The sequence below is a fragment of the Python bivittatus genome, unplaced genomic scaffold (assembly GCF_059951505.1).
Source record: "Python bivittatus isolate LINGU-HERP-01145 unplaced genomic scaffold, Pbiv_v1 ctg000330_np1212, whole genome shotgun sequence".
Taxonomy (NCBI): Eukaryota; Metazoa; Chordata; class Lepidosauria; order Squamata; family Pythonidae; genus Python; species Python bivittatus.
Window position 1 is genome coordinate 62970571 of NW_028277058.1, and position 27311 is coordinate 62997881.

The 27311-nt window shown below is 51.4% G+C and overlaps 3 protein-coding genes across 4 annotated transcripts in view; 1 reads left to right on the forward strand and 2 right to left on the reverse strand.

Annotated features, from left to right (window-relative positions):
* LOC103051008 (H-2 class II histocompatibility antigen, E-S beta chain-like) overlaps nucleotides 1-27311 on the reverse strand; it is a 273476-nt gene that overhangs the window by 119955 nt on the left and 126210 nt on the right. The gene's annotated exons all lie outside the window — the stretch shown is intronic.
* Nucleotides 1140-9717, forward strand: LOC103064166 (C-type lectin domain family 7 member A-like). The gene is made up of 5 exons (XM_007441508.3): nucleotides 1140-1281; nucleotides 2122-2220; nucleotides 3424-3578; nucleotides 5003-5145; nucleotides 7063-9717. The coding sequence occupies exons 1-5, from the start codon at nucleotides 1140-1142 to the stop codon at nucleotides 7184-7186; spliced, it is 663 nt and encodes a 220-aa protein (XP_007441570.1). The 3' UTR covers nucleotides 7187-9717.
* On the reverse strand, nucleotides 10889-27080 carry TYMP (thymidine phosphorylase). Of its 2 annotated transcripts, XM_025175200.2 has the most exons (12): nucleotides 26714-27080; nucleotides 26311-26583; nucleotides 21537-21570; nucleotides 21046-21195; nucleotides 20315-20517; nucleotides 18736-18834; nucleotides 17801-17930; nucleotides 17464-17582; nucleotides 16621-16783; nucleotides 15177-15407; nucleotides 13514-13654; nucleotides 10889-12575 (listed from the first exon to the last, which is right to left on the reverse strand). In XM_025175200.2, the coding sequence occupies exons 3-12, from the start codon at nucleotides 21565-21567 to the stop codon at nucleotides 12379-12381; spliced, it is 1464 nt and encodes a 487-aa protein (XP_025030968.1). In that variant the 5' UTR covers nucleotides 21568-21570; nucleotides 26311-26583; nucleotides 26714-27080; the 3' UTR covers nucleotides 10889-12378. The 2 variants fall into 2 exon arrangements, with proteins under 2 accessions (XP_025030968.1, XP_007441569.1); XM_007441507.4 differs by lacking the exon at nucleotides 26311-26583 and having other exon boundaries at nucleotides 10890-12575; nucleotides 26714-27079.

Below are 27311 nucleotides of genomic sequence, written 5' to 3' on the forward strand. Positions count from 1 at the left end.
TACAGAGATCCTTGTAAAACGATATACCAATTGTGAAGTTACCTTCATTTTTGCAGTATTTATTCTTCTCCATAAACTCATGGATATTTTCTGCCATCTGTTAATATAATTATTATCTGATTTGTAATACAAATTCAAAACTACCTGGAGGGATAGCTACCTAAGGGGATTAATTTTACCCAAATATTTAATAGAATCAGGACGAAAAAGGAAAGCCATTTTTTTTTACACATATTGATACAGCCCTTATTGCTGATTGACAAGACATTTGATTTATTCCAATTTGTGAGTTTATTAATAATTAATAATACTAATTGATTAAAAATATTAGAGCTATTCTTGCAGTCCCAAAATGTCATAAGAATACCACCAGTAGTCTGGAGATGGGTTTGATTTCTGCGCGTGCTAGAGCTTGGTTGCTACTCATCAATTTTTGGTTAAAATTAATTTTCTTCCCCAAAGGTTTGGTCTCTGTGGTTCTGAAGGACCACTTTAAACCAACCCGGCTTAAGAAGGCTATTGACAAAATCCATTCATTGGGTTTTGGAGAGCCTCTGCTCATTAGCTTTTGAAAATGCCAGAGGTGCTTTCAAACAACGGTCCGGGACGTTGCCCTTCAAGCCAACGTAAGACTAGACGGGTCTTACGATTCAACCAGAATGGTTGCGCCAACCACTTGTCCATTACAATATTGAAATTTTGCAGGGCCTTTACCTCCTTCTGCCTGCAAGTGGCAACATGGCGATCAGATTCAGGGAGAAATGCACACGAAGGCGCGCGGTTCCAAAGCAGATGCGCGTGGCAGAAGTGCATTTTTTTTCTGGATCATTTGGTGGCTGCTTGCAACATGACTGTCAGAGGATTGTCAGGCAGGTCCTGTGTTAGCTGCACCCCTTTTTCTGTGCTTAAAGCACAGCCGAAGCACCCCTGAGAAGGGGAAACACGGATGTGGGGCAGGCTGCTCGGAGAGCCATGCTTAGCCCAAGCTGGAGCATTATCTTTTCTGCACGTCATGACAGACGAGTGGAGAAGAGATCAGAAGCCGGACCAGCAATTCTGGTAGTCTCCAAGGACCAGAAATAGCCTTGCGTTGCCCCCTGTCCAAATGTAAACACTTACCACTTACGAGCAGGCGGCACATGCATGCGTCAGACAAAGGCATCTGTTTCTGTTCTGCATCAGCGTCCTGTGGCATAAGCAGCTGGGGACAGTTCCTTGCGATAGTCTTGGTGGTGACCGCTCTGATCTTGTTCTCCGTGCTGATGAGTCTCCTCGGCCTCTGTAAGTCTTTGTGTTTCTCCCGGCCTTCCAACCCACCTGCTGGACCTCCTCAGGTCCCTGGTGGTCCCTCTGAAGCTTGAATGGCCTGGGGTCCTCCAGAGGGATTGAGCAATCACCCCCATAATCCTTGTCTGCTTGGATTTGGGGTGGGGGTGGGGGGCTGTCCAACATCTCTGGAGGGCACCAAGGCTGTACTTGACCAAAAAAGGACCACCAGCTCTTCCATCTGGGGTCATAATCATCACAGCAGACAAGCTGGACTGGAGTGTGTTTCCATGAGTCTCCATACAGTATCGGGGTGTAAGGGTGACTCCCCTACATGGCGATGGGCATCTGACTAGCCTCGGCCACAGCCAGGACAAGGGAAGCGAGTCAGTTCAGCCAAAGAAAGAGTTGGACTCGCGGACAAACGGACAGGACTTGAAAAGCTGTTTGAAAGCTGCTTGGTCTGGGCTAGAAGGATGAACTAGTAGCTAAGCCAGAGGTGGTAGCTTCCAAGGGCCGTGGTGGTGGTGGCAGTGTCCCATGGCCCCTTTCTGCCACCTGATCTGCTGGGCTCCCCCATGGCGCTAGCACTGGGACCAAAGTAGCTTCTTTTTCTCCTCTGCTCCCAGGCTGAGTTTGCCCAAAGTGCCGTCGTCCCATTCAGACCAGCCTCAGAATGTGAGGCTGAGATTCCCTGGGCCAGATGGGTGGCTGGGTGGGGAGCTCCAGGACTCACCTTCTGGCCTGAGATGTGCAGGTCGGTGGGAGTGACCTCTGGTCCCCGCCATCCCAAGAAAGGCTGGGGAGAACCTTCTTCTGCACAAATGCCTCTTGTTTGTTCCTTGCTGATTTCAGATATGTGGAAGTCTCACAAACTATATGAAAAAATTCCCCAGATGAGGATGTGGGAGAAAAGGCTGAATGACGCTATAAAGCTGGAGGCAGGAGACCTGGGTGAGTTCCCATGACCGCTTCTCTCCCATACTTGCTTCTCTCCCCTCCTCCAAAAACAAAAAAAAACAGGTTTTCCCTCTTTGCAGCTTAAACCTTTAAGTAGAAAATACAGTCATGTGCCTTTTCAGAAGAGAACTAATAGCTCCTTTTATGACTAAATAAATTTTATTTAAAGGGATCAGCTTTCATGGGCAAAGCTTCCTCATCCGATGCATACTGTAGAGGGGGCTAGACTCATAAGAAGGAACTGTATATATATATAGTATGTGTGTGTGTGTATACACAATATATATAATCACTACATTACTTGCAAAAATCAGGAGGAGTCGGGTAGCACCTTTTCCGACGAACAACTTTTATTTAAAGGTATCAGCTTAAAGATGATGCCTTTAAATAAAAGTTGTTCGTCAGAAAAGGTGCTTCCCAACTCCTCCTGATTTTTTTTATTGCCATTGAGTAGCAGGGCTCTCTGACAAGTTTTGTCCTTTGTAATTAGAATATGGCAAAACTGTTTGAACTTGGGTGGCAAAATCCAGCTGAATTGCTACCATAGGAAGTCTTCAGCCTGTCCTGACCAGCTCCCATCAGCCTGCCAGGTGGAAATTGATAATGAAGCTTTCTTCACTACTCCATCCCCCTTTAAGTCAGCAGAAAGTTCGACCCACAGGAAACGTGCTGCCCCCTTGCTGATTCCCCACCCCACCCCACTGCTTCTGTTCCTAGATCCTGCAATCCCCAGGCTTCCCCCTAAAGATGAACAGATGCAAGGGGGTTCTTGGATGACCTCCGTGTAAGTGGGGAAAAGCTGCTTTCACACTCGTACAGGGAAGGAAGGTTCGGAAGGCTGGAGAAAAGGCGCCAATGTGGGGGGACAGCAAAAAATGCCAGGCGTGTTGGTCCCCTGGGTAGCAGCAAGAAGGAAACCAGCCATCGTCCAAGGGTTCAGCCACAGAGTCATCCTGTGGCTCCCTGGTTTGTGCATACTGTGTTGAACAAACCCAGCTATTGTGGCTTAGCCAACAGCCCACAGTGAAAACAAATCAAGGGGCCCTCTATGAAGCCAGCTAATGGGAAACCCACAGGGAGTAACAGAGTCAGGATCTACAAATCCTCCACTCAGCCTTCCTCCACCCCAGTCCTGAAAAGGTGGGTTGCAAAGGGAGAAGAACTGGATGAGCTCTCTCTCTCTCTCTCTCTCTCCAGGTGTGCATTGTAAACTCTGCTGGGACTACACCTGGCTGCAACGGGGAGGGGCCTGCTACCAGCGCACGACGTTGTTGATGCCCTGGAAAAACTGCATCAGGAAATGCAAGAAATACGGAGCCAGACTTTTAAAGAGCAGCACAGATGCGGAAATGGTGAGAATTCTTGCAACTGCTGCATTTGGAACTGGGGGTGGGGGCTGCATGTTCCTATGTCAGGAAAGGAAACCAAATTGTTCTTCAATTAAGCTGCAGCAGATTTTTCAAAATGTAGGCCCCCCCAGAGTCTTTTTTGGAGTTGGGCGGCTTTGACATATCCAGTAAACGAACCACGGAAGAAATCCAGTTCCAAAGATGGGAAGGTAGACTTTGGAGTCACACTTGAACACAATAAAAAAGAAGGAAGCGTATTTTGTACCAACACGCCGCAAAGCAGGTTGGGAGGGGCCCATGAGGCCATGTCTCCAGCCCCCGTCAAGGGTCAGAATTAAGGCACCCCAGACCGATGAACACACTGAGCTCCCCTCATCTTTCCAGGCCAGTAAAGATAAGAAGAAAAAAACTTTTATGGCAATGTTAACTATAATTCTGAGATGTTAATGAACATGAGGCTGCCTAAATTGCACAATGAAAGCTAAAGGTGGCCTTGATAGACTATGCAAAATTCACTGAATTATTTTCCAATATAATAAGGATTTCTATCCTGAACTTAATACTGAGGTTTATCCCAACTTGTTGAAATAAATGCTCATGGCTGTAAAAACAAACTTTGCCCCGTATTGGAAGATTCAGCACTGATGACATCTGACTGGGAACTTAAACTTGGAGAATATGCAGCGATGACAAAATTAACAGCATTTAACTAAATTCAAGCAAGAATGGCTTCCCTATATACAAGATATCACACAATAAGGCAAATACAAATGCTTATAATATGGTTTCTAAGGGGTCTAAATGTTTATAAATACCACAAATCACTCGGAGTATAAAGAAGGGAGAAGTTATCTATTTTTCCAAGTACCATTTTCAGTTTCTCCTTCCCCCCCCTCTTTTTAATATCCGTAAACAACGATAAATAATAATATAGGGGAGGGTGCCTCGTTCTATGATTTCCCTGCCTCCAAAGAGCAAGAACTGCCTTAACCCTATTTGCCCGTTGCACAAATCTTGGACTCTGCTCTAAAACGAGCCGCTCGTCTATTAGACTGCCGGAGTAATAACACAGCTCTGGCTAGAGAGACAACAGCTGGCTTGCTAGCCAGAAGCCTCTAAAAAGCCCAGAAGCAGTTGGCGAGGCAGCGCGTCCCCCCGGCCCCCCATTTCTGTCCCCCGTGGCTGCATTCTGGGTCCTGTTGCTTCTCAGTATGACGACCCCATTTCTCTATGGGAGCTGGCGCTCCTCTCCCCCCACAGCAGCTTTCATTGCCGGGCGCTGAGTGGGTGAATGCTGCAGATGGGCACAGTGACCTCTGTCCCTTGAACGTCCATCTGCTGGAGTTGCGTCCTCCGGTGGCACCCAGCTCCCTCCTTCCTGAAGTCCCAGAGCTGTGGCCAGAATCAAACCGGGGTCTTCCTCACAGGAGTTCATGCTCCGGGAGTCCCGTAAATGGTACACCGTAAAAGACCACAACCATGTCCCTGAGAAGACGTGGATCGGTCTGATCTTCAACCTGTCTCGGAACACCTGGCGCTGGGCAGACGGAGAGTATCTGCACATCCGAATGTGAGTTCTCCTCTTTTCCCCGGGGCTGCGTGACGAGAGGAAGAGCTCAGCAGGATGATAAAGAGCTCTCCCACTAGCAAGCCCTGCGTAGCTTGCAAGCTCAGGAGAAGCGAGAACCATGCAGATTTAAAGAAAGGCGTCTTGGATGGTAGTCAGGATGGTTCAAAGCCTGATCTTAAAAACGGGAAGAGCCAATTCCCGGGCAGAGTTAGCACAAGCCAATTAAAGTGGAGCCATTTCATCCAGGAGAGATGTTTCCTCCCCACAGCCCCCACGGCTGGGCTGGGTGGCCTCTGCCCAACCAGCTGAACTCCCCTGCCTTCTTCCCATCACCTCCTATACCCACCCCACACCAAAGACATGTGCTTTCCTCCCGTCCTGTGGGCCAGAAGGAAGAATGCCCCCTGGGCATCGCTGCCCCAAGGCATTCCTCTTCCGGGGTGTCCAGAACAGCCTCGCTCATCCTATTTACACTGGAGCAACCCTGGAAAGAATGTTCAGGCCCTGCATAAAAATCACAAAAAATGCAGAAACTTCACAATACAAGTCACTTCTAACCTACACAATCCCTCTTTTACAGCGTTTCCAACAACAGCAAAGCTGAGCGGCGGTGTGTAAAATCCCTACCACAGCAATGTTTTTTTTCCCCAGACATAGCCTCTTGTGAAATCCTAAGGGCAGGGCTCTGACCTCATGGCCGTAGCTGCCATCTTGACTTTTGGGATCCCCTCCCTGTGCGTTTCTCGGCAACAACATGAAGTGTTTTGCTGTTGCTATCCTCTGGGATATTTTTCAGCTTCTTAATCGATCCTTCAGCCCAGAGATTTTCTCGTGGTCTCTCATCCAAGTACTGGTGGCCAAGGGCTGCCAGCTGAGCTGGGCAAAAGGAAGGTCTCCTTTGAGTTGAGCATGACTCTGGGTGACCACACGGATAGGTGCCCCCACCCCCAACTTTTTCCAGCTCCAAGGTCTTGGAGGATTAGGCCAGCAGAATTAGACAGAGGCCTCCGAGGGCTGCATCGAAAGTGACCGTTCCAGGAAGTGGCTACAGTGGGACTTTTCTGTTAAATGTTGAATGCAAAACTCTTCCCATGCTCCAAGTGAACTGAGACCTACTTAGCATGCTCTAGCATCCTACGTGCAAATGAAACTAGAAAGGAAAACACAAAATGGGTTGGTTTGATGTATTCTGTGTCCTGTGTCCGATACCCTCAGCGGGTAGAAGGACTTTCCCAGGATGGTAGAATTCAGGGGCATCTACAGGGAGCGGTCAAAAAGCTCAAGATGGCAGCCACAACTGTGTGATCAAAGTCCCACCACTTTTTTGCAGGCAACGCAATCACATGGTTGCGGGCATCCTCTTGACTTTTTTGACCTTTCCCAGTGGATTCCTCTACCACAGTGTTTCTCAACCTTGGCAACTTCCACTCCCAGAATTCCCCGGCCAGCCATGGAATGGTTCCATGGGAGTGGAAGTCCACCCATCTTATAGTTGCCAAGGTTGAGAAACTCTGCTCTGCCATGCCACAGGACCACCAAGTCCTGCTTTAATTGCCCCAGCAAACACGCCTTCTTGACCGCTGATTTCAAACGAACATTCTTTTAACTTTTGTATTTTTTAAATGGTCCTTTAGGGTTGAGTTTGAATGCCCTTTCGTATGCTGCTCCAGTTCCTTTGGGAGGAACAGGGGCATCATTTTAAAACACGCATTCACATTACACCATATTTGCTTGCCACCCACACCACAGAGCTTAAGAAAACTCGCACTCACTCACACACAGCATTTTTATTTCTACCTGGCAACACCGTCATTCTTTCTCATTTCTTTTTGATGGGGCTGGAAGAAGCAGGTGGAACTTTCCTGATGTAATGAGGCGTTGCATTTTTGATCAGTAATTCTTCTTTTCCCCTGACAGACCTGTGGAACTAAGAACGCCTTTCACGCCCCGAGAATTTTGTGTTGTAGTTAGCAACGGCCGGGCATTCACCAACAACTGCACTGAGCAGATCAGTTGTCTGTGCAAGAGAGAAATGCACTGAAACCGCCGACATGCACCGAAAGCCATCCTTTCTCCTCTTTCACAATGTTGTTTCACTCCTTTGGCGGCCCAGTATGACATCACGGAAATATCAGGAAACACCTCTGTAAATGAAAATAACCAAAGATATTTCTTGTTCTTTAAAGAAGTTGGATGCCTACATCACGTTCTTACATCCCTTTGATCCTGGCTATCTATGCCATTGTCGTATCTCTCCCGCAACGCTGCTTTTCACCGCTTTCTCTTGCAATGTTGAGGAAATTAGCAATGGTTCACAGTGACTGTTGGCGTTCCTTTACCTTTCGTGGGCTGATAATTTTTGGTATTGCTGTTCAGATGTTTGCTTGTTGTTAGCAGATGGAGAGGTTGATAAGTTTAGAAGTATATCTAGGTTAGAATGTGTCTATTTACGGCACTGAATTAGTGACCACCGGTTGGCTGAAGCTGGGTTGTGAGAGCTTGAAAGTCACTGGAAAATGCGAGTGGGGATCAGAATCAGCAAGACACAAGAGCTGTTCCTGCAAGGTGTGGAGACTTGAAATAGGAAAGTCCCCTTTCTTCTGCCCTGGAAACCATTTGGGCAGAAAAGAGCCAAGAAGCCACCGATGGACACGTACAGACATGAGCGCATGAAGACCACACAAACTCCTGGCCGAGGCTGTGGGTAAACTGCCAAGCTTATGCAACCTTGGGCGACTGCACCATACTAATGCCCAACTGCTGAAGTTGTAGGACTGGATAAGTGTGAGAGAGAGATTTCAGAACTCCATGTTATTGTTGAGTTAACCTTACCATCCAATGCTAGGGTTTGGCTGGGATATGTTACAGTAAAACTGAATTGAACCAGAGCTCCGGTCAGTTTTGTGTCTTTCAATAGCCTCTTCTAACAGTCCCCAGGTAAGGTCCTGATCAGTCCAAATCCAGAACTGTGTTAAGGCATGGTGAACAGCGTAACAACCTCTCTTCTTTCCAACAGCCTGATTCTTGAGATGTTGGTTTCAGGTGTGTCCAGGAGTTTGATCTACCATTGACTTAGACCCACAAAGACCTCATACACACGGTCCCTCTATTTTATTGACCTCACAGCCCCCAGCACACTCCTTGAGATCCACTTCTAGACCGTTTGTTCCTCTCAGGTTGCACTCAATTTCCAGGACCCCTGCTGTCCACACCTGACTCATCCCACCTTGCAGCTCTGCTCTTCCACATCGGTTGTTGCCCGCTCAAGGCAGATTGGACCAAACAAACCCATTTCCTAGGTAGATAAAGAAGCTTTCCAGAAGCAGCCCAGGGATTTGCTGGGAAGTTGGAAAAGATTAACACGGAGAGCTGGAGTCACCCTCTGGGGGAGACGGGCAGCATATAAATTGAAGAATGAATGAATGAATGAATGAATGAATGAATGAATGAATGAATGAATGAATGAATGAAAACTAGATTGCAGGAGGAAGGATCTTCTAAGGTGGGAGCTAGATAAGCCCAGGGGCAGCTTTAGGGAAGCGATAGGAAGCTCTCCCTCCTAGACCTGTGGGCTCCAGATTATCATTCAAGTAGCCCCAGCCCCCCAAGTCAGGCAGTGGGAGGGGGGAGCCAAAGGAAGAAGATCATTTGGTAGGGGACAGAGAAAGAACCAGTTCTGAAACACAGATAAGATTAACTGGGTTTGGCACAAAAGAAGGACAGGAGACAAGGTGAACGAGAAGGAGGCATTGGGTACTAGCAGAGAGAGACCCACACATCCTTGCTGGCAGGATAATTCCTCAGGAGCAAGAGGTGAGGGAGGGTGGGGCTGAAGATCGGCAGGTGAGCCCCTGGGGGGTGGCAGCTGGAAGTCCCCCTGTAAGAACCCGAGAAACAGCTGGGGGTCTCTCCCAGGGAGAGAAAGATGCCGGGATGAGACAGGTAAGAAGGGGAGTGGCTTGGCTGCTGGTTCAGTTAACGCCTAACAGGGTACGGTCAAAAGAGTTGAGATGGCGATAAGAATTCTGCCTATTTTTTAAATACTACCTAAATTTCCAGAGGCCAGGTTTGCTCGTATTACAGGCTGAAGGAATTATTCCTGCCCCACGTCCTCATCCCGATGGGCAGGAAGGAAGGAGCGGCCGAACGTGGAGGTTCTACGCTGCGGCCAGAGGCTACGAGCTTGGTAGGTTGCCAAGGGCAGAGGGAGAGGAGGGCAGACAGAAGTCGACGTTCCCAGGCGTTCTGAGAGAACAAGGAAAGGAAAACCCCCAGAGTGTTTTAGTGGAGGAAGCAAAAGTTAACTTTGTGTATTGTAAAGCACAGAGTTACCAGGAAGTTCTCCAATTACCTAAAGCAGAAGCAAACAAATGGTTCAGGGCGATGGATGAAGGAATAAAATGCTATCGCTGTATCAAGGGCGGAGGCTGGATATGCTGCCTTATCTGACCTGCGTAATGATGTTGTTTGGTATAAACCGTTGTGTAGTGATGTAAATGTACCGACTGTACTACCTGTAACTGTGTATGAGGGTTCACAAACCTGCATTACAATGGCTGTGTCTGACAGGGTACAAATGCGATGCAAACGTGTTGACATCAAATATTGCAATGCGAGTCAAGCTGTGAACGAAGGGTTAATCAAGCTTGTGTACAGGGAGACGGATAGAAATATGGCAGACATAAGGACTAAACCTGTGTGTGTAGAGAGACACCAAGATATGTTAAAACTTATGGGAATGGTAACACAAGAAAGCCTAAGGTGTTTTGGACACAGTAAAACTGGAGGGGTGTTGAGGTGAAACCTTTCCCTCATTTCTGTTATTGTTGGAAGGTTTTGGGCAGACATCCTGTCTCCTTAAGTGTCAAGGCCATAGAGATATGGGAGGAAGTGACCCCAACTGATAGCCTTCAGAACACCCTTCAGCTGCTCTGGGGATGCCTCTGCCTTCCACGAAACAATAAATTTCAGAAGAACAAAGGGGGTGCCCCAAACTCTGACTAGCAACCAATAGGTCATCAGGAAGATAAGTTTCCCCCAATAATGAGGATCCCAAATTTATGCCAATTTCAGCCAATCATTTGTTAACTGCTGTATCTCTGTGTAAGACACATGTATAAAATCATCTTTGGGTGTGACCGGGGCTCTTCTCTGCCTTAAGGGGAGACCCAGCTGACTCTACTGGTCCTCTTTCAATAAAACTTTAAAATCTCAGCTGGTGCTTTCGTGTCCAATCTTCTGCCGGACTCAGTCCTAATTAGGGAGAGTCAGAAACTCAAATTTGCTAACAGAAGTATACTCAGTAGAAATTTTACTGTGAGAATAACACGGGGCAAAGGTGAATGAGCCAAGTGCTCACACCTGAAGGATACTATGTGGGAGATATAAGCAGCCTGTGAGCTGCTGGTTATGGCTGGGTGTTGCTGGGTGTGTTACTAAGAGACATGGAATAGGTTAGTAGGTAGATATATTGCTGTATGTGTGTATATAGCTGTATATAATATAATCTGTAGCTTTAACTAAAGCAGAGTCCAGTTGTTTTATTTCTTCCTGGACCACTCAAGGACTGGCCCAAGGCGCAACTCTGACACCGAACGAGGGACCGGACATCTCTTTGCATCCTCCCTACAGACCCACCAGCAAAGCTTCTTTGGGAAACAGCTGGGAGCTGACTGGAGAAGGAGGACGAGAGAAGGCATTTTCAGATGGGCATCGCAAGTGTCCCTGTTCCACAAACTGGCCACCAAGGGCGAGAAAGTCAAAAGGAGAGTGAGCACGCTCTTTTATTTGAGACACGCTGAGATGGAGTGGAATCCAGGAGTGGAATCAATAGGCCAGTGTAACTCTTGAATGGCTGGATTTTGAGCTGTGGCCTCCGTGGCCTCTTGCGAATCTCCACTGGGTTTCTACTCCCCTGGGAGTGCCCATCACTGCTTCTTGCAGCCCTGATTTTCTGCCTGTGGGGTGGAAGTGCTTCTTTGTGGAATGGATTCCCCCCAAGTAAAGGGTCCTAGAACTTCTGCTCAAGTGGTCACTGCTCCACAAAAGCTTTTGTTAGGTCCCTTCTAAGCCCAGGGGCTAAATCAACTTACAGCTGGTACTACTCCACTCCTTTGGCCCATCAGCTGAGGAATCCGTTTGGCTTCTGCTCCAGGAAAAACATGGTGATGATGGTTTGCAGCATTTCCTCCAGAGCTACAGGGCAGCCAGGCAGCGCTGCCACCCAGGGGGACACCCTCCTTTCACCCCCATCTTCCACAAGCCCCAAAAGGGCGGTGTGTGCCACTGCCCTGCTCACTGGCCAGCTGGGCCTTTAAGATTTTTCCCAGGTTATGAACGGAGACTGGAAGAGAAGCGAAAGGATGGGGGGGGGGGAGGATACTGCCCCAAAGCAATACAGAAATGCTTATAGACTGGGGGAGGCCATGCGAAGCAAAGGCCTCAAGACTATCTGGGATTTTCTGCAAGCAACTAATAAAACTGTGGCACTGAGAAGACACCACCAAGAGGACATCTGTTGATGCACCAACCTCTGAGGATGTGTCCAAGGCTTTTCCTGCTGAGTTTTTGCCATAGGAAGCTCAACAAACACACCCCACTTTTTAGGATTGTTTGCCCCAATGCACAAGACTTCACAGTTGCTTATGCTGAACCTGACTGGTTGTCCAGCTCAAAGAGAGCGCCCTAAGGTCTGCCTCAATTTGCCCCACCATCCTAAACAGACAGGGCTCCATTGTTTACTTGGGTACCTTCATTGGCCGCCATTCCTTCTGATCAAATGAAAGAACGTCATCCTCAAATGGCATGGGGGGAGAAACTGAGAGCAAGGAGGACCTGGGAAACCAGTTTTGGTGGTGGCAGTCACAGGATGGTAGCATTTATTGACACAGATGGGTTGGTGCTGCAGGACCACTCACAGATTTCAATCTTCTGGCAATATACACACCTGACTGATGAGGATGGGGGCATCAAGTTGGTGTCATCTCTTAATGACCACAGAGGTGGATCTTCTCCAGGATGCTATCTCCCCAACCTAGCCCTTCAAGTCTATCCCACCTTCCACCTCTCTGAGGGAGATCACGGAAGTATTTTGCAAGCTGCCTCTTGCAGAAACCACCTTTTCTCATCCTGGCTTAATGGGGGTTCTGTAAAAGACACTTAGTCCAAGGTTGGGCCCCCAAGAGTTGGAAGATGCTGCCAAGAAGATCTTTCTGCTCGCTGATCCAGGGCCTGCTATTTCTCAGGAGCCCCTTCTCCCTCTCCCTGTGATCCAGTCGCCTCTGACTCTTCACCAGAAAGAAGCATTTTCACCACCTTCAAGCTGGGGACAGCGGGCTCTGCGTCCGCCAGAATCAGGGCCTTCTGCAAGGTGTCTCGGTGGGTGTTGCTCAGCTTGGGGGTTTCGTAATGGATGCGGATCCATGGAGTCCCTGCAAGGAAAGGGGAGGCAGCAGTGCGTGCTGAGAAGAATTCAGGAGGAAATGATGAAGGAGCTGTCATGGGGGAGAGAGTTGCCTTGGGAATGGGGGGCCTCTCCCCCTCCTTTTTGTGAAGTAGGGGGGAGAAATGCTTAGACCTATTTAGAAATAGACTCAGCACAGGCTGCTCTGAAGCAGCAACAGCAAGGTGTAGGCGTCCTAGATCCCGGCCCGATACTGGAGAAGACCGTGCTGATCCTGGAAAGTTCAACCAAGGCTGTGGCGGATGTCAGCCAACGTCCCAGATGAACTAAGACCTACGCAGATGCTCTCTCGGTCACACAGGCCCTGAAGGAGGGTGGGAGACCAGAGCATCGCCTTCCTGGACCCTGTCACTGCAGGCGTCTCGGACTGGGCCAAACGGTGCCTCTGCCTTGACCCCCCCTTAGCGTGACCAGAAAGGCAGGGAGCCAGGGAGGCGGACCTCTCCATCAGCAGGTGTGGCCAGCCAGAGACTGAAGCTGGGAGCTGGACCTCTTTCCAGGGGCTGAAGCCTGCAGTAAGCCGGGGCAGCGGCCAGCAGGACCTCCCACCCTCACAACCACCCCCGCCAGTGGAATGGAGGCTGCCCCCGTGTTTGGCTTGGGGGATTCAAGGCACACACATTAGCCAACCTGCAATTGCCACAGGGTGGCATCCAGACTGATCTCACCTGTAAGTCTCTAAGCAATTTTTGCCCATGTTTAAAGACGAAGAGGGAGAAGGGGGGGGGACACTGGGGGGCTCCTGGGCAGAGCAAGCCAGGCAGGGCCAGAACAGATGGGCTGGGGAACTGCAGCCGCAGCTCTCTGGGACCCCTGCCCAGGGTGGGCTCTGTCTTTCGGATCAGCAGAATGGATCCCTGGCGCTGGCACCGCATCCTCTGGGCACCGCGGGCCCCCCGCCATTACCTTTCTTCACTTGCTGCCCCACGGAGACCAGCAGCTCTGCGCCCACCCGGTGGTTGATCTTCTGCCCCTCCCGGGTCCGGCCGGCTCCCAAGCCGTGGAGCACCTGTGCAATGGGCATAGCCAGGATCTGCTGCACGGTCCCTGTCAGGAAGAGCAGAAGGGCGGGCTAAGTGCCCCCTCCACACTGGGGGCAGCCCAAAGCCTAGGACGGAAGGGGAGGGGGATGGACCTGCAGGGGCAGGCGGGCAAGCCCCTCCCTCATGGCCACTGAGGAAGAAGACAACCTCCCCCCACCCCCATTTGGTCTCTTGCACAGCTCCTGTTTGTTTCAGCGCATCTTGTGAGGGAGAACATCTAGGCGCCTTGTGTCCCCAGTTATTGTGGCCTCGATGATTGCTGTTTTGCCTCTGGGGTCATCGAGAGGAGCCCGCATGGTTTCCAACACCTTTTTCCAGGATGAGAGATTTACTGTGGAGTCATTGGGAGTCTCTGAGCTTGGCTGTTTTCTTGCAAACGTTTCCTTACCCGCCTAGGTCACATCTTCCGTGCTAAAATGGGAAGGGGTTTGCTCCCTGTTTATCTGCTGTGGCCTGCCCTGCCAGTGGGGGTGGGGGGTTTGTTTGAGAGACTTACTGTCCAGAAGGCAGGGGATCGGGCCCTTTGATTCTGCCAAAGAGCCCGAGTGGGGGAATAGAAACAGCTTTTGCAGCTGGACCCAAGAATCCGGGCGCTCGGCAAAGGTAGCTGAATTTTTAAAAGTTTGCCAACACCAGCTGGCGGGAGGGGAGAGCCAGGGGGATGGAATACATACGGTGACTTCAGTCATCCCCTTCCCTGTTTTTTCATTCTGAAAATCCCCCCCCCCCCAGCTGCGGTTTGGCCCTGCTATGAAAACATGGCACGTACGTTCCCTGTCCTTCGCTGATTCAACTAACGTGTCCTGGCTCTGCCTGCTTTCTGAACACAGCCCCCAACCATCACACGGAAACCAAGTGGGCCTCCCCGAGCAGTGGGGTGGCCCTACTTTAAAGAGAGGCTGGGAGGTGGGGCTGGTTTAACCTGCAAACTGGGCGACGGGACAACCTTTTTTTTTATCCCGCCTTTATTATTTTTATAAATAACTCAAGGTGGTGAGCATACCGAATCCTTCCTCCTCCTCCTATTTTCCCCACAACAACAACCCTGTGAGGTGGGTTGGGCTGAGAGAGAGGGACTGGCCCAAAGTCACCCACCTAGGCCTATAAAGTGGGACGAGAACTCACCATCTCCTGCTTTCTAGCCTGGAGCCTTCACCACTAGAGCAGTGTTTCTCAACCTTGACAGCTTTCAGATGGGTGGACTTCAACTCCCAGAATTCCCCAGCCAGCAAAGCTGGCTGGGGAATTCTGGGAGTTGAAGTCCACCCATCTGAAAGCTGTCAAGGTTGAGAAACACTGCACTAGACCAAGCTTAGTCTGCTGGATTCTAGCCTGCAGCCTTATCTACTAGACCCCACTGACCAACGTTTCTGCTGCATTTCCTTTAGAAGATGCCTCCCTTGATGGATTAGTAAAGAAAGGGCTATTTCCAAGCCCCGTCAATCTTTCCTCGGCCCTGTAGCCCTGCCCCAGGGACTTCCTGCAGGGGAGGAGTGGGGAGATTAGCAGCCGCCCCATCCCCGTACCATCCTGCAATGTCCGCAGCTCCTCTTGGGTGCCAGCCGGCTTCAGCACTTGCGAGCGCTGCTCCTCCGTCCCCTCGCACAGGACTCGGGCCGTCTCGGCTTCCACCCCTTGAGCCTGGAGCATGGCCTGGAAGGTGCGCAGGGCGGCCCCGTTGTCCAGGACGTGGCCGATCTGGGTGGCCCCGTCGCGCACGGAGCTGGCTCGCCCGGTCTGCCACAGCAAGATTCCTCCTGTAGGGAGAGAGGGAGGTCACCCGGGGGGGCATCGCCAACTGAGCCCAAATGGAGCATTGAAGAACGGGGCGTTTGGTGCTGTCCGCTGAGAGATCTGATGCAAGGGCTGGGGGAGCGTAAATGGCAGATTCCAAGGGTTAAGAGGGGCCCGTGAGGTCATTCAGTCCAACCTCTTTTTCCAGGCAGGAATGCCAATTCAAGCATTCCCCCCCGCCCCAAGATGACTGTTGAGGATGCGCTTGGACACACTGCCCACCACTTTGACTGTACAAGACAGAAGTTTTTCCTATCATTCAGCTTTTGTATTTTTTCACCATCTCGAAAAAGTAAATAAAAGGCTTGATTTCTTGGCGTTGGTGTGTATATGATGAAGCCAATCTTAAGCATATTTATCAATCTGTCTGTCTATCCTTCTTCCTGATGTTGCCCTGTGTTATTTCTGCTGCAAAAGGCTGGCTCCCAGGGGCATCCACAGACGTGGGGATTAGGGACATCATATGCACCCTGACTTCACTGCACAAATGTCCTTGTGGTGCACTTGACCTCATGGTGGCTTGGATCAGACATCACAGAGTTTGAAGAGGGGTGGATTCAGATCAGGGACCCTAAAGAGGAGGAGGAGGAGGAGGAGGAGGAGGAGGAGGAGGAGGAGGAGGAGGAGGAGGAGGAGGAGGAGGAGGAGGAGGCATAAATAGAAAAAAGGGGGAGTTGGAGCCTCCTTTCCCACACATCAGGCAGGCACCAGCTATGGGGAAGGCTGGGGTATAATGTTCCAAGCAATTCATTCTCTGGATGGAATCTGCTTTATACTGATGATGCCGATTGGTTCAATTGGCCGCAAGACCCCATTCTTGACTCCTACACGCAAGGTGTAGAGAGTAAGAAAGATGACCTTGATAGAGATAGGCCGGATCTGTTACCAAGGTGACAAGGAGAACAACATGGTTTAAGTCTGAAACGGTCGGAGGTATGCGGAAGTGGCTCAGATAGACACCTCCCTAATTCACGTGGGCATAAGAAGGGGAGGAGGTCCAGCACAACCAGACTTGCAAGAGGCTAGTCATGTAGCCAATCTCAAAAGTAGACGTAGCTTCCTTGTGAAGTGGATTCTTGGTCTGGTCTACCTGGTGGGGCGGACGCAAGGGCATTCCGAACCCAAGTCCCACACATGCGTGAAGAGCACCACCGAGGTGCCCTCACTGAGGCCCACCTAGCGTGATCACCAGCTCACGGAGGTCCTTGGGGCCGCCTCCTTCCAGGCACTGCAAGGCTTCAAGGACTTCCAAGGAATTGCCCACGCGACGCCCCAAGGGCTCATCCATCCTGCTCAGAACCGCCGCTGTTTTCATCCCCAGCTGGTTTCCGACGGACACCTAGGGAAGATGGGGGGAGAGAGAGAGAGAGAAAGAGAGAGCACGACAGGTGAGGTTTCTCCGCCCTCAGTCGGTGGAAGTCCCAGATCTCTATGGAAGCTTCTGCAACATGCAAAGGTGTTCGGTTGCGCTGTGCATCTTCTAATCTGCTTTCGATCTGCAGGTTGGGCAAAACTGTCCAGGTGGCTTGAGCTGAATGGTCTCAAAACTTGTGAGGAAACTTTTGGAATCCTTCTTCAGGCTCCCTATCCTAGAGCCGTCCAGATATCTGGACTTCCCCAGCTGCCCTGGGTGGCTAAGGATTATGGGTGCTGAAATCTAGCCCATCTGGAGGGCTACAAGTTGGAGGCAGCTGAGCTGAAAATATGGAGTTGGGGGACAGCCATGTGTCTGGTTAAGATAAGTCCACCTCCATCCTTTCCCAAGAGTTTTACAACTGTTCAGGAGACCATCTAATGACACCTCCCCACCCAGGTGGTTAGAGGGGATGAAATTCAGAGGCCCCAAGGCCCCCAGCTGCTCTTCCAGTCTTCTGTCCCCGCGGGGTTGAACTTAATCCTTGCAAGGGTGGCTCCTCCAATGGAAAAGGTGATTTTCAGCTCCTAGGACAGCACAGGGGAGAAGGAAACTCATCCTTTATGCCACCCACCTCCCCAAGAAAGGGGCAGCTGCTGTCTCACCAGGTTCTGGGCAAACTGCTGAGCATCCTCCAGGGTGTGTTTCAGGGCAGCACTGCCAAATTTTACATCCAGCACCAGGGCAGAGAGGTTCTCCACCACCTTCTTACTCAGGATGGAACCTGAGGGCCAAGAAAGGAGCAGCTGAGTCTGTGGGGCAGGACTCAGGGAAGCCTGCAAGGAGGCTTCATCTCCAGTGGAGACGTCCAGCCACCATCGCAGGTTTCATGACACGCTCCCACAATCTAGAAAGCCCAAAGGGTAAGTGCTGCTGCCTTCTCAGAGAAACTGTGCAGGAGCTCAGCACCAGCTCTGAGACAAGCCAGCGTTGAGCACCTACTTATCATGAGGGGCAGGCTGTCCACCGTGGCCGTGACGTCTCTCAGGGCATAGAGGACTTTGTCGGCCGGGACCAGCTCTTTGCTCTGTTCCACAATGCAGCAGCCGACTTGTTCCAGGATCTGTTTCATCTGCGGGGGAACAAAGCACGTTGTTTGGGGTCTCTTCCAAGAAGCAAGATTCTTGCCTGGCACTTCCTTCGTTGCCCCGGCAAGCCTTGAGTTGGAAGAACCTCAGCTCAAGTTCTCACAATGCCCTAAACCGCAAACACACCAACCCCCTTTGAATCTAATCTCAGTGAACCCTATTTGTGGTGTATTTACACAACACCCTTAACCAAGTCAGTTGTCGATCTAGTAGCTGAAAGGGAACAGCATGCAAAGCTTGGTTAGTCTGAACCTGGCTTTGCTGTTTTGATGGCTTAGTGTGGTATCTGAGCCCAGATGTTAGTTGAAGGTTCCGTGCAAAGCCATAAAAGGGGTTAATTCAGTGACCTGGACGAGCCTGTGGTGAGAATGCAGCCAGAAGACAACAACGAGAACAAAATCCATTTTCTGCCAGTCATCACACCAAGCAAAGCCCCACCTTCAGCTCCAGAAGCAAAGCTTTGGGACATGCCCAGTCACCCCCCCCAACTCTGGTCACTCCTGTCCCACAGCATCTGCCTTGGCACCAGCCAGGGTGCCCCTGAAGCCCAGGTTCAGCTGCAAGAGAAGGGAGAGCCAAGGACTGGCTGGCCCAGAGAGCACTTGGTCCTCGTGGCCCAGGAAGACTCCTTCAAGTGTAGGTGCCGAGGCATGAGCGCGCTCGCTCCCTACACCTTCAACTCAGATAACAGGGAAAGGCCTTGCCCCTTTGGACCCTCCGTCTGGATGGGAGGAGAGCGCCACAAGCCTGCATATGCTGTGGGACTTCTTCCCCATGTGGGCTTCTCACCTGCTCTGGGCTCTGGGAAACCCTGAAGCCTGGCACAGACTCCAGCTTGTCCAGCGTGCCCCCTGTGTGGGCCAGGCCCCGGCCACTGATCATGGGCACCTGCTCAGAAGAAAGAGATACCAAAGATTAGCTGGGGGCAGGGGCGGGGGGTGGAGGAGGCAAAAATGCCTCTGGAAGCGGCTCTTTAGAAGAACCAGCATTGCGCACTGTTCCTGGACGGAGGAAGCCCTCCACCCAAGTCCCCGGGTGTTCTAGTTGCCGACCTTCATTCTGTTCATCTGAGAAGCCCAAAGAGGGAGGTTTAAGCTCCAGTCCTCAGCTCAAATCCTAAATACCAGATTTAACCCCCCCCCCCCGCAAATTCTGCAGCATTTATCTCCCTTCTTGGGGTTTTTCTCATTTCAAATCATGCCTGGATAAAGCCACAAGAAGGCAGCCAAGACTTTAGAGATTTTCAGGGCTGCTCCCCTGGCACTGAGCCATGGTTCTTCTGGGCTACCTTGGCCAGGGATAATGGGAGTTGTAGTTCAGTTGGTCTGGAGAAGCACGGGCTCAGGGAAGACTGTTCTCTAGCCCAACAAGCCCTCTTTATTGAACTGGGTCTCCCTTGAAACCTCTTCCTCTCACTGGTCTGGGAAGTGTCTGTCTTTCCCTCCTGCCTGCAAACAGCTGGGATTTGTAGTCTTTTTAGCAAACCCCCCCTCAAGCACGCCCTCTCATAGAGAGGCAGCGATTTTGGCTTTCTCGCCAGGGCAGACACTGTTCAGGACCCACTTTGCTTTTCCTCGTGTGGTTTCCGATCCACTGCAGGAAATTTTGCAAGCTCCAGACCCATCCTGCATCCGACCATCACGGGGAGTCTGGTTGCCCCTTTTTGGGCTCCCAGATTTTCTGCAGAGGCGTCCACTGCCGGGAGCTGCCTCGGATGCATGGAGGGGTAAAGTTATATACAATTGGCATCCGAGGAAGCAACGTGCAGGTTGGGACAGTGGATGCCAGCCATAAAATTTGGGAGTCCGAAAAGGGACAGCCGGACTCCTGACTTTTTTGCCTGGGTGGACTAACCAGGCTCTGCTCCTACAGCGCCTGGCATCCAAGACCAGTGCTTCTCAACCTTGGCCACTTGAAGACGTGTGGACTTCAACTCCCAGAATTCCCTAGCCAGCACAGCTGGCTGGGGAATTCTGGGAGTTGAAGTCCACACGTCTTCAAGTGGCCAAGGTTGAGAAGCACTGATCCAAGGCAATGATTTTGGCTTGGATCTGCCTTCTTAAGAGAACGGATTCTCCTCCGAGGCCAGCCCCGTTCTAAGAGGGAAAATATTTTGGAGGCTGACGTGCAACGAGACCCACTTGGCTCCCTGCTGGAGCCCCCAGGACAGCGGCTCCTCCACCCTCCGCCTCCGGGGCTCAGCACCTCTGGCCTGCGTGCTTTGCAGCTGTTCATCTCACCCCCCTCCGCTTTGGCCAAGGGCCCCTTGAGGTGCAGAGGACCCGGCCCACGTTCAGATGTCAAGAGGACGAGGAGGGGGATTCCCAGCTGGCTGGCGGGGCAACCCGAGGTGACCATCCTGATGCACCTTGCAGCCGCAGGCAGCCAACGCAGGAGCCAGGGGCAGGCTGACTTTGTCTCCCACGCCCCCCGTGGAGTGCTTGTCCACCAGCAGCTCTTGCCACTCCTTGGGCCACGGCAGCGTTGTCCCCGAAGCAGCCATTTCCTGGGTCAGCGTCAGCGTCTCGTCGGGCTCCATGCCTCGCAGCCGAATGGCCATCAGCATGGCCCCTGGAAGGCAAGAGGGAGAGGTTGGGGGGGGGGTCCCAGCTGGAGGAAGAGGGCCCTCGTGGCCGCATGCAAAGTTGCCTAAGCTGCGGATCAACCGTGGCCAGGCTTGCCCAGTACGCTCAACGAGAAACCACGGTTTGCAAAATTCACCCTTGACTTTTGACTTCTGGACGAAGAAAATGGACTTTACTGTTCGGCCTCGGAAGGGCAAACACGTGGCTCCGGCTGGTCATGGCATCGATTCGTACAGATCTGCTTTGGGACTGCAACGAACCATGGCACCAAAATATGGATACACGCACGTCTGTAGACATAAGTCTTGTCCTTTTTCATAGCTCTGTGTATTCTTTTTTCCTCTTTTGTATTTAATAGTTAAAAACCGATTTAAAAAAGAGGAACCACCATTTGCAAACCACCGTTCAGTCTGGACCGAAGGGGCTGATGGCCGAAGAGCTTGAGCTATGGGCAGCCCCCCATCCCCCCCCGCTGTCCCCTTGCCGCCCCCGCCCCTGCCTCTGCCAGGCTCACCTATTTGCCCCTCCTGCAAGCTGCCCGTGCTGAGGCCTTGCACAAAATAGCGGATTTCCTCCGGCTGCAGCTTCTCGCCATCCCGCTTCTTCCGGATAATTTCTGGGACGCTGGCTAGACTGCCTTTCTCGGGGTCGTTGGGGCCGGGCGCTGCCGAGGCAAAGCAAGGGCCGCCGTGAAGATGGGGGGCAACGACTGGGCGGGAAGACCCCCCTCCACCTCTGGAAAGTGTTACAGCCTCCCATGCTTAGCAGAGGGGAAACTGCACTCTGCACATGGGCAGGGCAGCTGAGGCTAAGCAAACAAGCCAGATTTTATTGCATCTCCCCTGTGTGGCTTGGCTTGAATGGATCACAGCAGGACCCCCCCCCCCCCGATTATGCAAAAGGCCATGTTGCCCCCACCCGGTCACATTAAGGGTCTTCCTTCACCATCACTTTGCTAATTGTGCACCGCTCGCCTTGGAAATTGCGGGGGGGGGGAGGAATCACCTGGATGGGTGGGGCCTCTGGAGGAAGACATCACCTGAGGAAGGAACAACAGTGTGGTCAGAGGCCAGAGTGCCCTTCTCATCTCCTGCGGTGGATGGCCTGTTGTGCCCCTCTGCCCCAAGCCCACCTTAACATCTGGAATGGCAAAGCAGTCTCTCCCCCATCCCTGGCCCCCTCCCCTGGCCTGGCCCGAAGTGGCGGTCCTGAGCTGTGTCCCCTGGAGCTTCCCTCCCCCGTGGCCAGCCCCAGGGCATCCGAGGGGCGCCAGGTTGGGGAAGCGGCTGAGAGACGTTGCAGAACTGCTTCACCCACCAGGCGCCTTCTGGGCCCAGCGACGCAACCCCAACATCTCCCAGCCAACGGCAGCATCTGTGCCAGCGCGGGTCTTCTTCTCAGCAGCTACCCAGAGCAGTGTTGTCCAAACTTGGCCATTTTAAGATGAGTGGACTTCAATTCCCAGAATTCCCCAGCCAGCCATGCTGGCTGGGGAATTCTGGGAGTTGAAGTCCACTCATCTTAAAATGGCCAAGTTTGGATAACACTGACCCAGAGAATGCATCTTAACCTTTTATATTGGTGCCATCAGATTCTGATAAGAATCTCACCTAGATCTCCTAAATATCCAGTGAGTTGCTGCAAGAAGGGAACGTTCTTTTACCTCTGCTGGGGATGTGAGAAGGTTTTAGATTTTTAGAAAAAGAGGTTTAATAAACCAACTGTAATGAAACGGAAGAGTGAATTCTGCCAAAGTTGGCTTGCTCCACCTATTTGAACCAAAAATCGTAAAGTAAAAAACGTACGAATGGTTCTACTTCTAGCAGCCCAATTAGCTGTTGCTAAACCACAGTAATATCTAAATAATATCTCAATAGATGGATGGCGCGACAGGATCTGGTCTGCAGCTTTGCTTGAGAAAGTCCACCGTATGACAGGGCAAAGTGGGGAATCCTTGTCCTTCAAGGAACAGTGGGATGTCATTGTTTCTACAAGAGATCAGCGTCCTGGGAACAGCTTGTACCAAAAATGACGGGCAAGTTGAAATGTACCGGCACTGTGTCACTTTTAAAGTTGACTTAAAAATAAATAAATGGATCAATGAGTTTTTCCAGCAGATTCCCTTCTTTAAGGATAAGTGCCTCGTCCTTATTGCTGGAGAGAAGATCCTGGAACGTGAGACTTATCCCATGAAAAGAAATGTGAATTGAGCAAATGTTTTTTTGTTGTTATTCCAGCAAATTTTGTTGTTATTCCAGCAAATTGCTGCTTTCACACAATTTGATGGCCATGGAGGGAGAAACTCCCTAGCCTTTCACCATAGGATGATCTTACTCAACCTTGCCTAGCCCAGGGCCGAGGTCTTTCTGTAACATTAATGCATTATGCATGTCCAACCCAGCAACGATCCTTTTCCATGGGCTTAAAAGTTTCCTGCTTGCAAGTTTAATCCAGCTTCTTTTTCCTTGTTCTGAGCATCTCCAGGGAGAGGGTTGTTTGGGGATGAAGTTAGCCATCTGTCTTTGCTTTTGATTTAAAGTTGAGCTCCAACGCTGATGACTAACAAGTGTGTTCATGTCATTTTCCTGGCAATGGGAAGGGAGCGACTGGAGATCGTCCTATTCTGAGATTCTGCCTTGCTGCCTTCCCGAATTTCCCAGCCTGATCTCCAGCCCTGGGATCAGGGAGAAGTGGGTCTGAGCCTCCCCCATAGCTCTCTTTCACAGACTCTGTACAAGCGGAAGGCTGCCAGATCTGGGTTGCGATAGTCCGGGCCAGGGTTTCTCAACCTCAGCAACTTTAACTGGTGTGGACTTCAATTCCCAGAAGCCTTTTTCTGGCATGCGGTTGAGCATCGGTGCCCGCCAGTCCCGCTGCGGGCAAAGGCGTGCCAAGCCCCACGGGGCAAAGGCTGTCCCACCCTTTCGCTCTGTGAGCATGGCACTGCAGCCTCAGGTATTTCGGGTCATCAGTGAAGCAGAAGCTGCAACTGAAACGGAAGATGTTGGCGGGGGGGATTTCCCCCTGGCGTTTCACCGCAGCACGAACATGTCCTGGGGGGAGCCAGGGGACTGTGGGGATTAGGAACAGAGGCAGCGGCGGCAGGAAAGGGTGGCAGGTTTTTTTTCCAGACTTGTCTGCTGCTGACTCAGAGTTGTGTGGAGAGCCATCCAGGAGTGGGAAAAGCTCTGTGTGTGTTTCTGTTGTTGGTTTTGTGTTAGGTTTGCAGCTTTTTATTGTTTTATTGGCTGGCCGCATTGCCTCCTTCTTTGGGGCTGCTCTGAATGGAAAAGGCTCCGAACCGCTATTAAAAATGAGCCGGTAGGAGAGGCCCCTTGCAAACAGGGGAGGATTTCTTTCCCGTCTGTAAATCGACTGGCCTGGGAGAATCCCATTCTCTGTTGCCCTCTGTTTTTCAGCCTTTAACAGTCCTAGATTCCTACCAGCAACAAACAAAGGCGGAACCCTGTCCCAATGCACTCCATTCTTCTGATTTTTTTTTTCTTTTTTCTTTCAAACCACGGCCCAGTCAAGAGGAGCGGACTAGCCAGCCCGGGGGCTTCAGTTTTCCAGACCCATTTCCCTCTGTCCAACTGATCTAATTTCACCACCACATTTTTATCCTCATCTCCTAAAAAAGCTAACCCACAATCATCCTCTCTTCCTTCAATGTCCAAATGCTCGGGGAGTACCAAAAAATGTCAGTCAGCGTCCAACAGAACCCACAGCTTGGTCCTAGAGGAGCAAAAACTCTTTTCTGCACAAAAGGGGAAGAGAATAAATTTCTCGAGCCAGCTCCTTCGATGTCCTTAATTCACGCTGTGAGTCTCTTGCTGGTTGTGTCTTCAGCAATCTCCCTCAGCAATCTCAGAGGGAGAGCTGCCCAGCTGCTTAGCCACCCTTCCCTTTAAAAAGGACCTCAAATAAGCAAGTATGACTGAAGCTCAGAAGCTGTGAGGTGGAGAAAGCTCAACATTTCCCCCCCCAAAGATTTCTAGAGCTGCAATACATCAAACCAAACCAAGCCCCAAAACTAGCTATGTTCCAGTTTCAAGTAAGATGGAGTCATTCAAACAGAGCTGACCTTGTGGGATCCATAAATGTGTGTCAGCTGCTGCAAAGATTCTGCATGGAGGGAGAAGGTCCCACCTCCCCAGTTTAAAGGCATCTGCTTTAGGTTCTTCTGAACAAAGAGGTTAATCAAGATGACCCACAGGACCATTATGGTTTCATCTTCTGCCTTACATTCCTCCCCACCACCCCTTCCCAGCTGTGTGTATATCTCAGATTCATGTCCAGTAATATGAACGGCCTCACACACTGTGCTCGGGAGGGTTTTGTTAAACCAGGATTTGTTGATTAAGCCCCGGTAGCCTGCTTGACACCTCTAATGCTAAGCCACGCATCATGGTCTGCAAATGATAGCATGACAGTCCCAGTATCCAGCTTGTTTCTTCCATAGCTTATTTCCTTCCATCTGCTCTGGGCTGCTTGCAGGTTCTCCAGCTCAACAACCATTTACTCAAGAAGCAACTCGGCGGAAACCTCAGGGCCTCGCTCGCAGCAGACACAGCTCTTCTCTTTTGCACCTTGCAGGAGAAGCTGTTCAGTTCTCAGAGCTGCAAGAAAACTCGGTGGCCAGGTCCGTTTTAAAAATTCTGCACGCCAAACTGCAGAGGCCATAGACTGCATAGGTCTACTGTGGATGCCCCCCACCCCCACCCCCCACCATGTGAATTCAGGTCCTTGCATTCGAAACGAAAATGCATCAGCCCTCATGGTGTTGCATCAGCCCACCAGCCCTGTGGGCTGGCTTTCCAGAGCAGGAAAAGGAGAGAGAGGCTGTTTCTGCTCCTTAAACTGCTGGCAAGCAAACTGTGAATGGGCAAAGCCATAACTTAGGCACAACGTACAGATCGCAGAAACCCTGGAGGCGTCAATCTGGATCAAGCCAAAATTTCAAAAGTGGAATGCACTTGGGGCAGATACCGTACTGCAGTGTTTCTCAACCTTGGCCGCTTGAAGATGGGTGGGGGGAATTCTGGGAGCTGAAGTCCACCCATCTTCAAGCGGCCAAGGTTGAGAAACACTGCTCTATTGTAACACCCCAAAGATGTTTTTCACAGTTATCTCTGCATGCAGAGGGTGGACTGCCTGAAACACGTACATGCCATGAGTTCACATAGGAAATTGATCAACCCTGAAACAGGAAGGGGTGACACGGAGAGAAGGTTCTTTCTCAGCTTCTTCTCCCCCCCAGCCATGCTCAAAAGCAGGTAAGCAGACGCATATATTGATGTGGGATTAGACTAAAACCTAAGAATTTAGACATTGGCACGTGGTATCAAAGCGTGCTAGTTGCTGTGTTGTGTATTATGTCCTTACTTTACTTTCCTGGAGTGCCTGGGGTTCTTTTGGTGAAGTTCTTCTCCCTAAAGAAGGAGTAAAATCCTAGGGGACTTTGCCCCGTGGCCTTTTCTCCGTATGGGCACTAAGTATCCCACGCCCTGAAGCAAGTGGAGCCCAAAGCCCATCAGGTTCCACAGGGAGCTTCTCCCTGAAGCTTATGTCTGCTGGGGGACTTGTCTTAGAGAAGACCCTGGTCCTCAGGCATCATTCCAAGTGGAGACTGAGAAGAAGACCGTTGTTGGACCTTAACCTGACCATCCATGGAAGAGGCCATTGCCCCACCAGGGCGGTGGGTGGACTTCAAGGACTCTCAGCCAACAGAGGGAGCAGGAAGAAGAGAGATACATCCCCACAGGAGAAGACACGGTACCTTGGCAGAAAGCTTAGGTGGAGCTGACTCTTCAAGAACAGCCACCTTGACCTGGAGGCAGGGAAAGACTACACCTTCCCTTCAGGAAGGGAACAGCGGGTGACTGCTGGGGAGCCTGGCCTTAAGCTGCAGGAATGAGGAGGGGGGCTGAACATCTCTTCTGTTTTAATCGAGAAGGAGAGAAACGGGGAGGGACAGCTGAGGGCTGCCAGCCAGGTGGGCAGAAGGTTGCTGGGCGGAGGAGAGCCAGCTCCGAAGGGAGAGGAGGCTGACCTGTCAAGAGAGAGCTGGGCTGCTGTCACTGTCCCAGGTGGGGCCTGTCAACTGCCCCTCCCCTCCCCGGAGCGGGGGGGGGGCGCCTGCTCAGCCCCCCGAGATGGCCGTGGCCACCTGGAAAACTCACCTGTCAGCAACCAGGTCCTCCCTTGGATGGACGGGTGGACGTTACTCCCACCGGAGAAGTCCCGGTCCTCTTCACGGCGGCAGAGGGAGAGGAAGGGCGAGGTTGGCTCAGGAAGGGTTGAGCCCAATCCGTGAACCGGGGCAAGGCCAGGCAGGATCCTGGGGCGCCGCGAAAAAGAAGAGCGAGCGGCTGCAAAGCCCAGAGATTATGGGCAGCTTTGCTTTTAGCAAAGGGAACCAGAAGTTGGCCGGGGACTTTCAGAGGGTGGGGCGCCTCATGCAGCTTCTCTCAGCCAAGCGAGGCCAAATTCAATCCAAACGTTGCTTTCGGTTTTTCTTTCCGGGCAGCCCAGCTGCTCCTTTGCGAGCCACCGCCCCCCCCCCCCCCCCGGCAGGACGTCTCCCCGAGAGCTTGGCAAGAGCGGGGCATGTCGCAATATCATTCCTGTGGTGCGTGGATTGCAGCTGATGCTAATCTTCCGCATGCTGGGCGTGCGAATGTGTGTGCGTATCTTTTAAAACCTTGTGGTGCTGCCATCTCAGGGGCGGATGTATTCTGGCCACGGATGTTGGTCTTGGTGTTTCCGTACTGGGCTTCC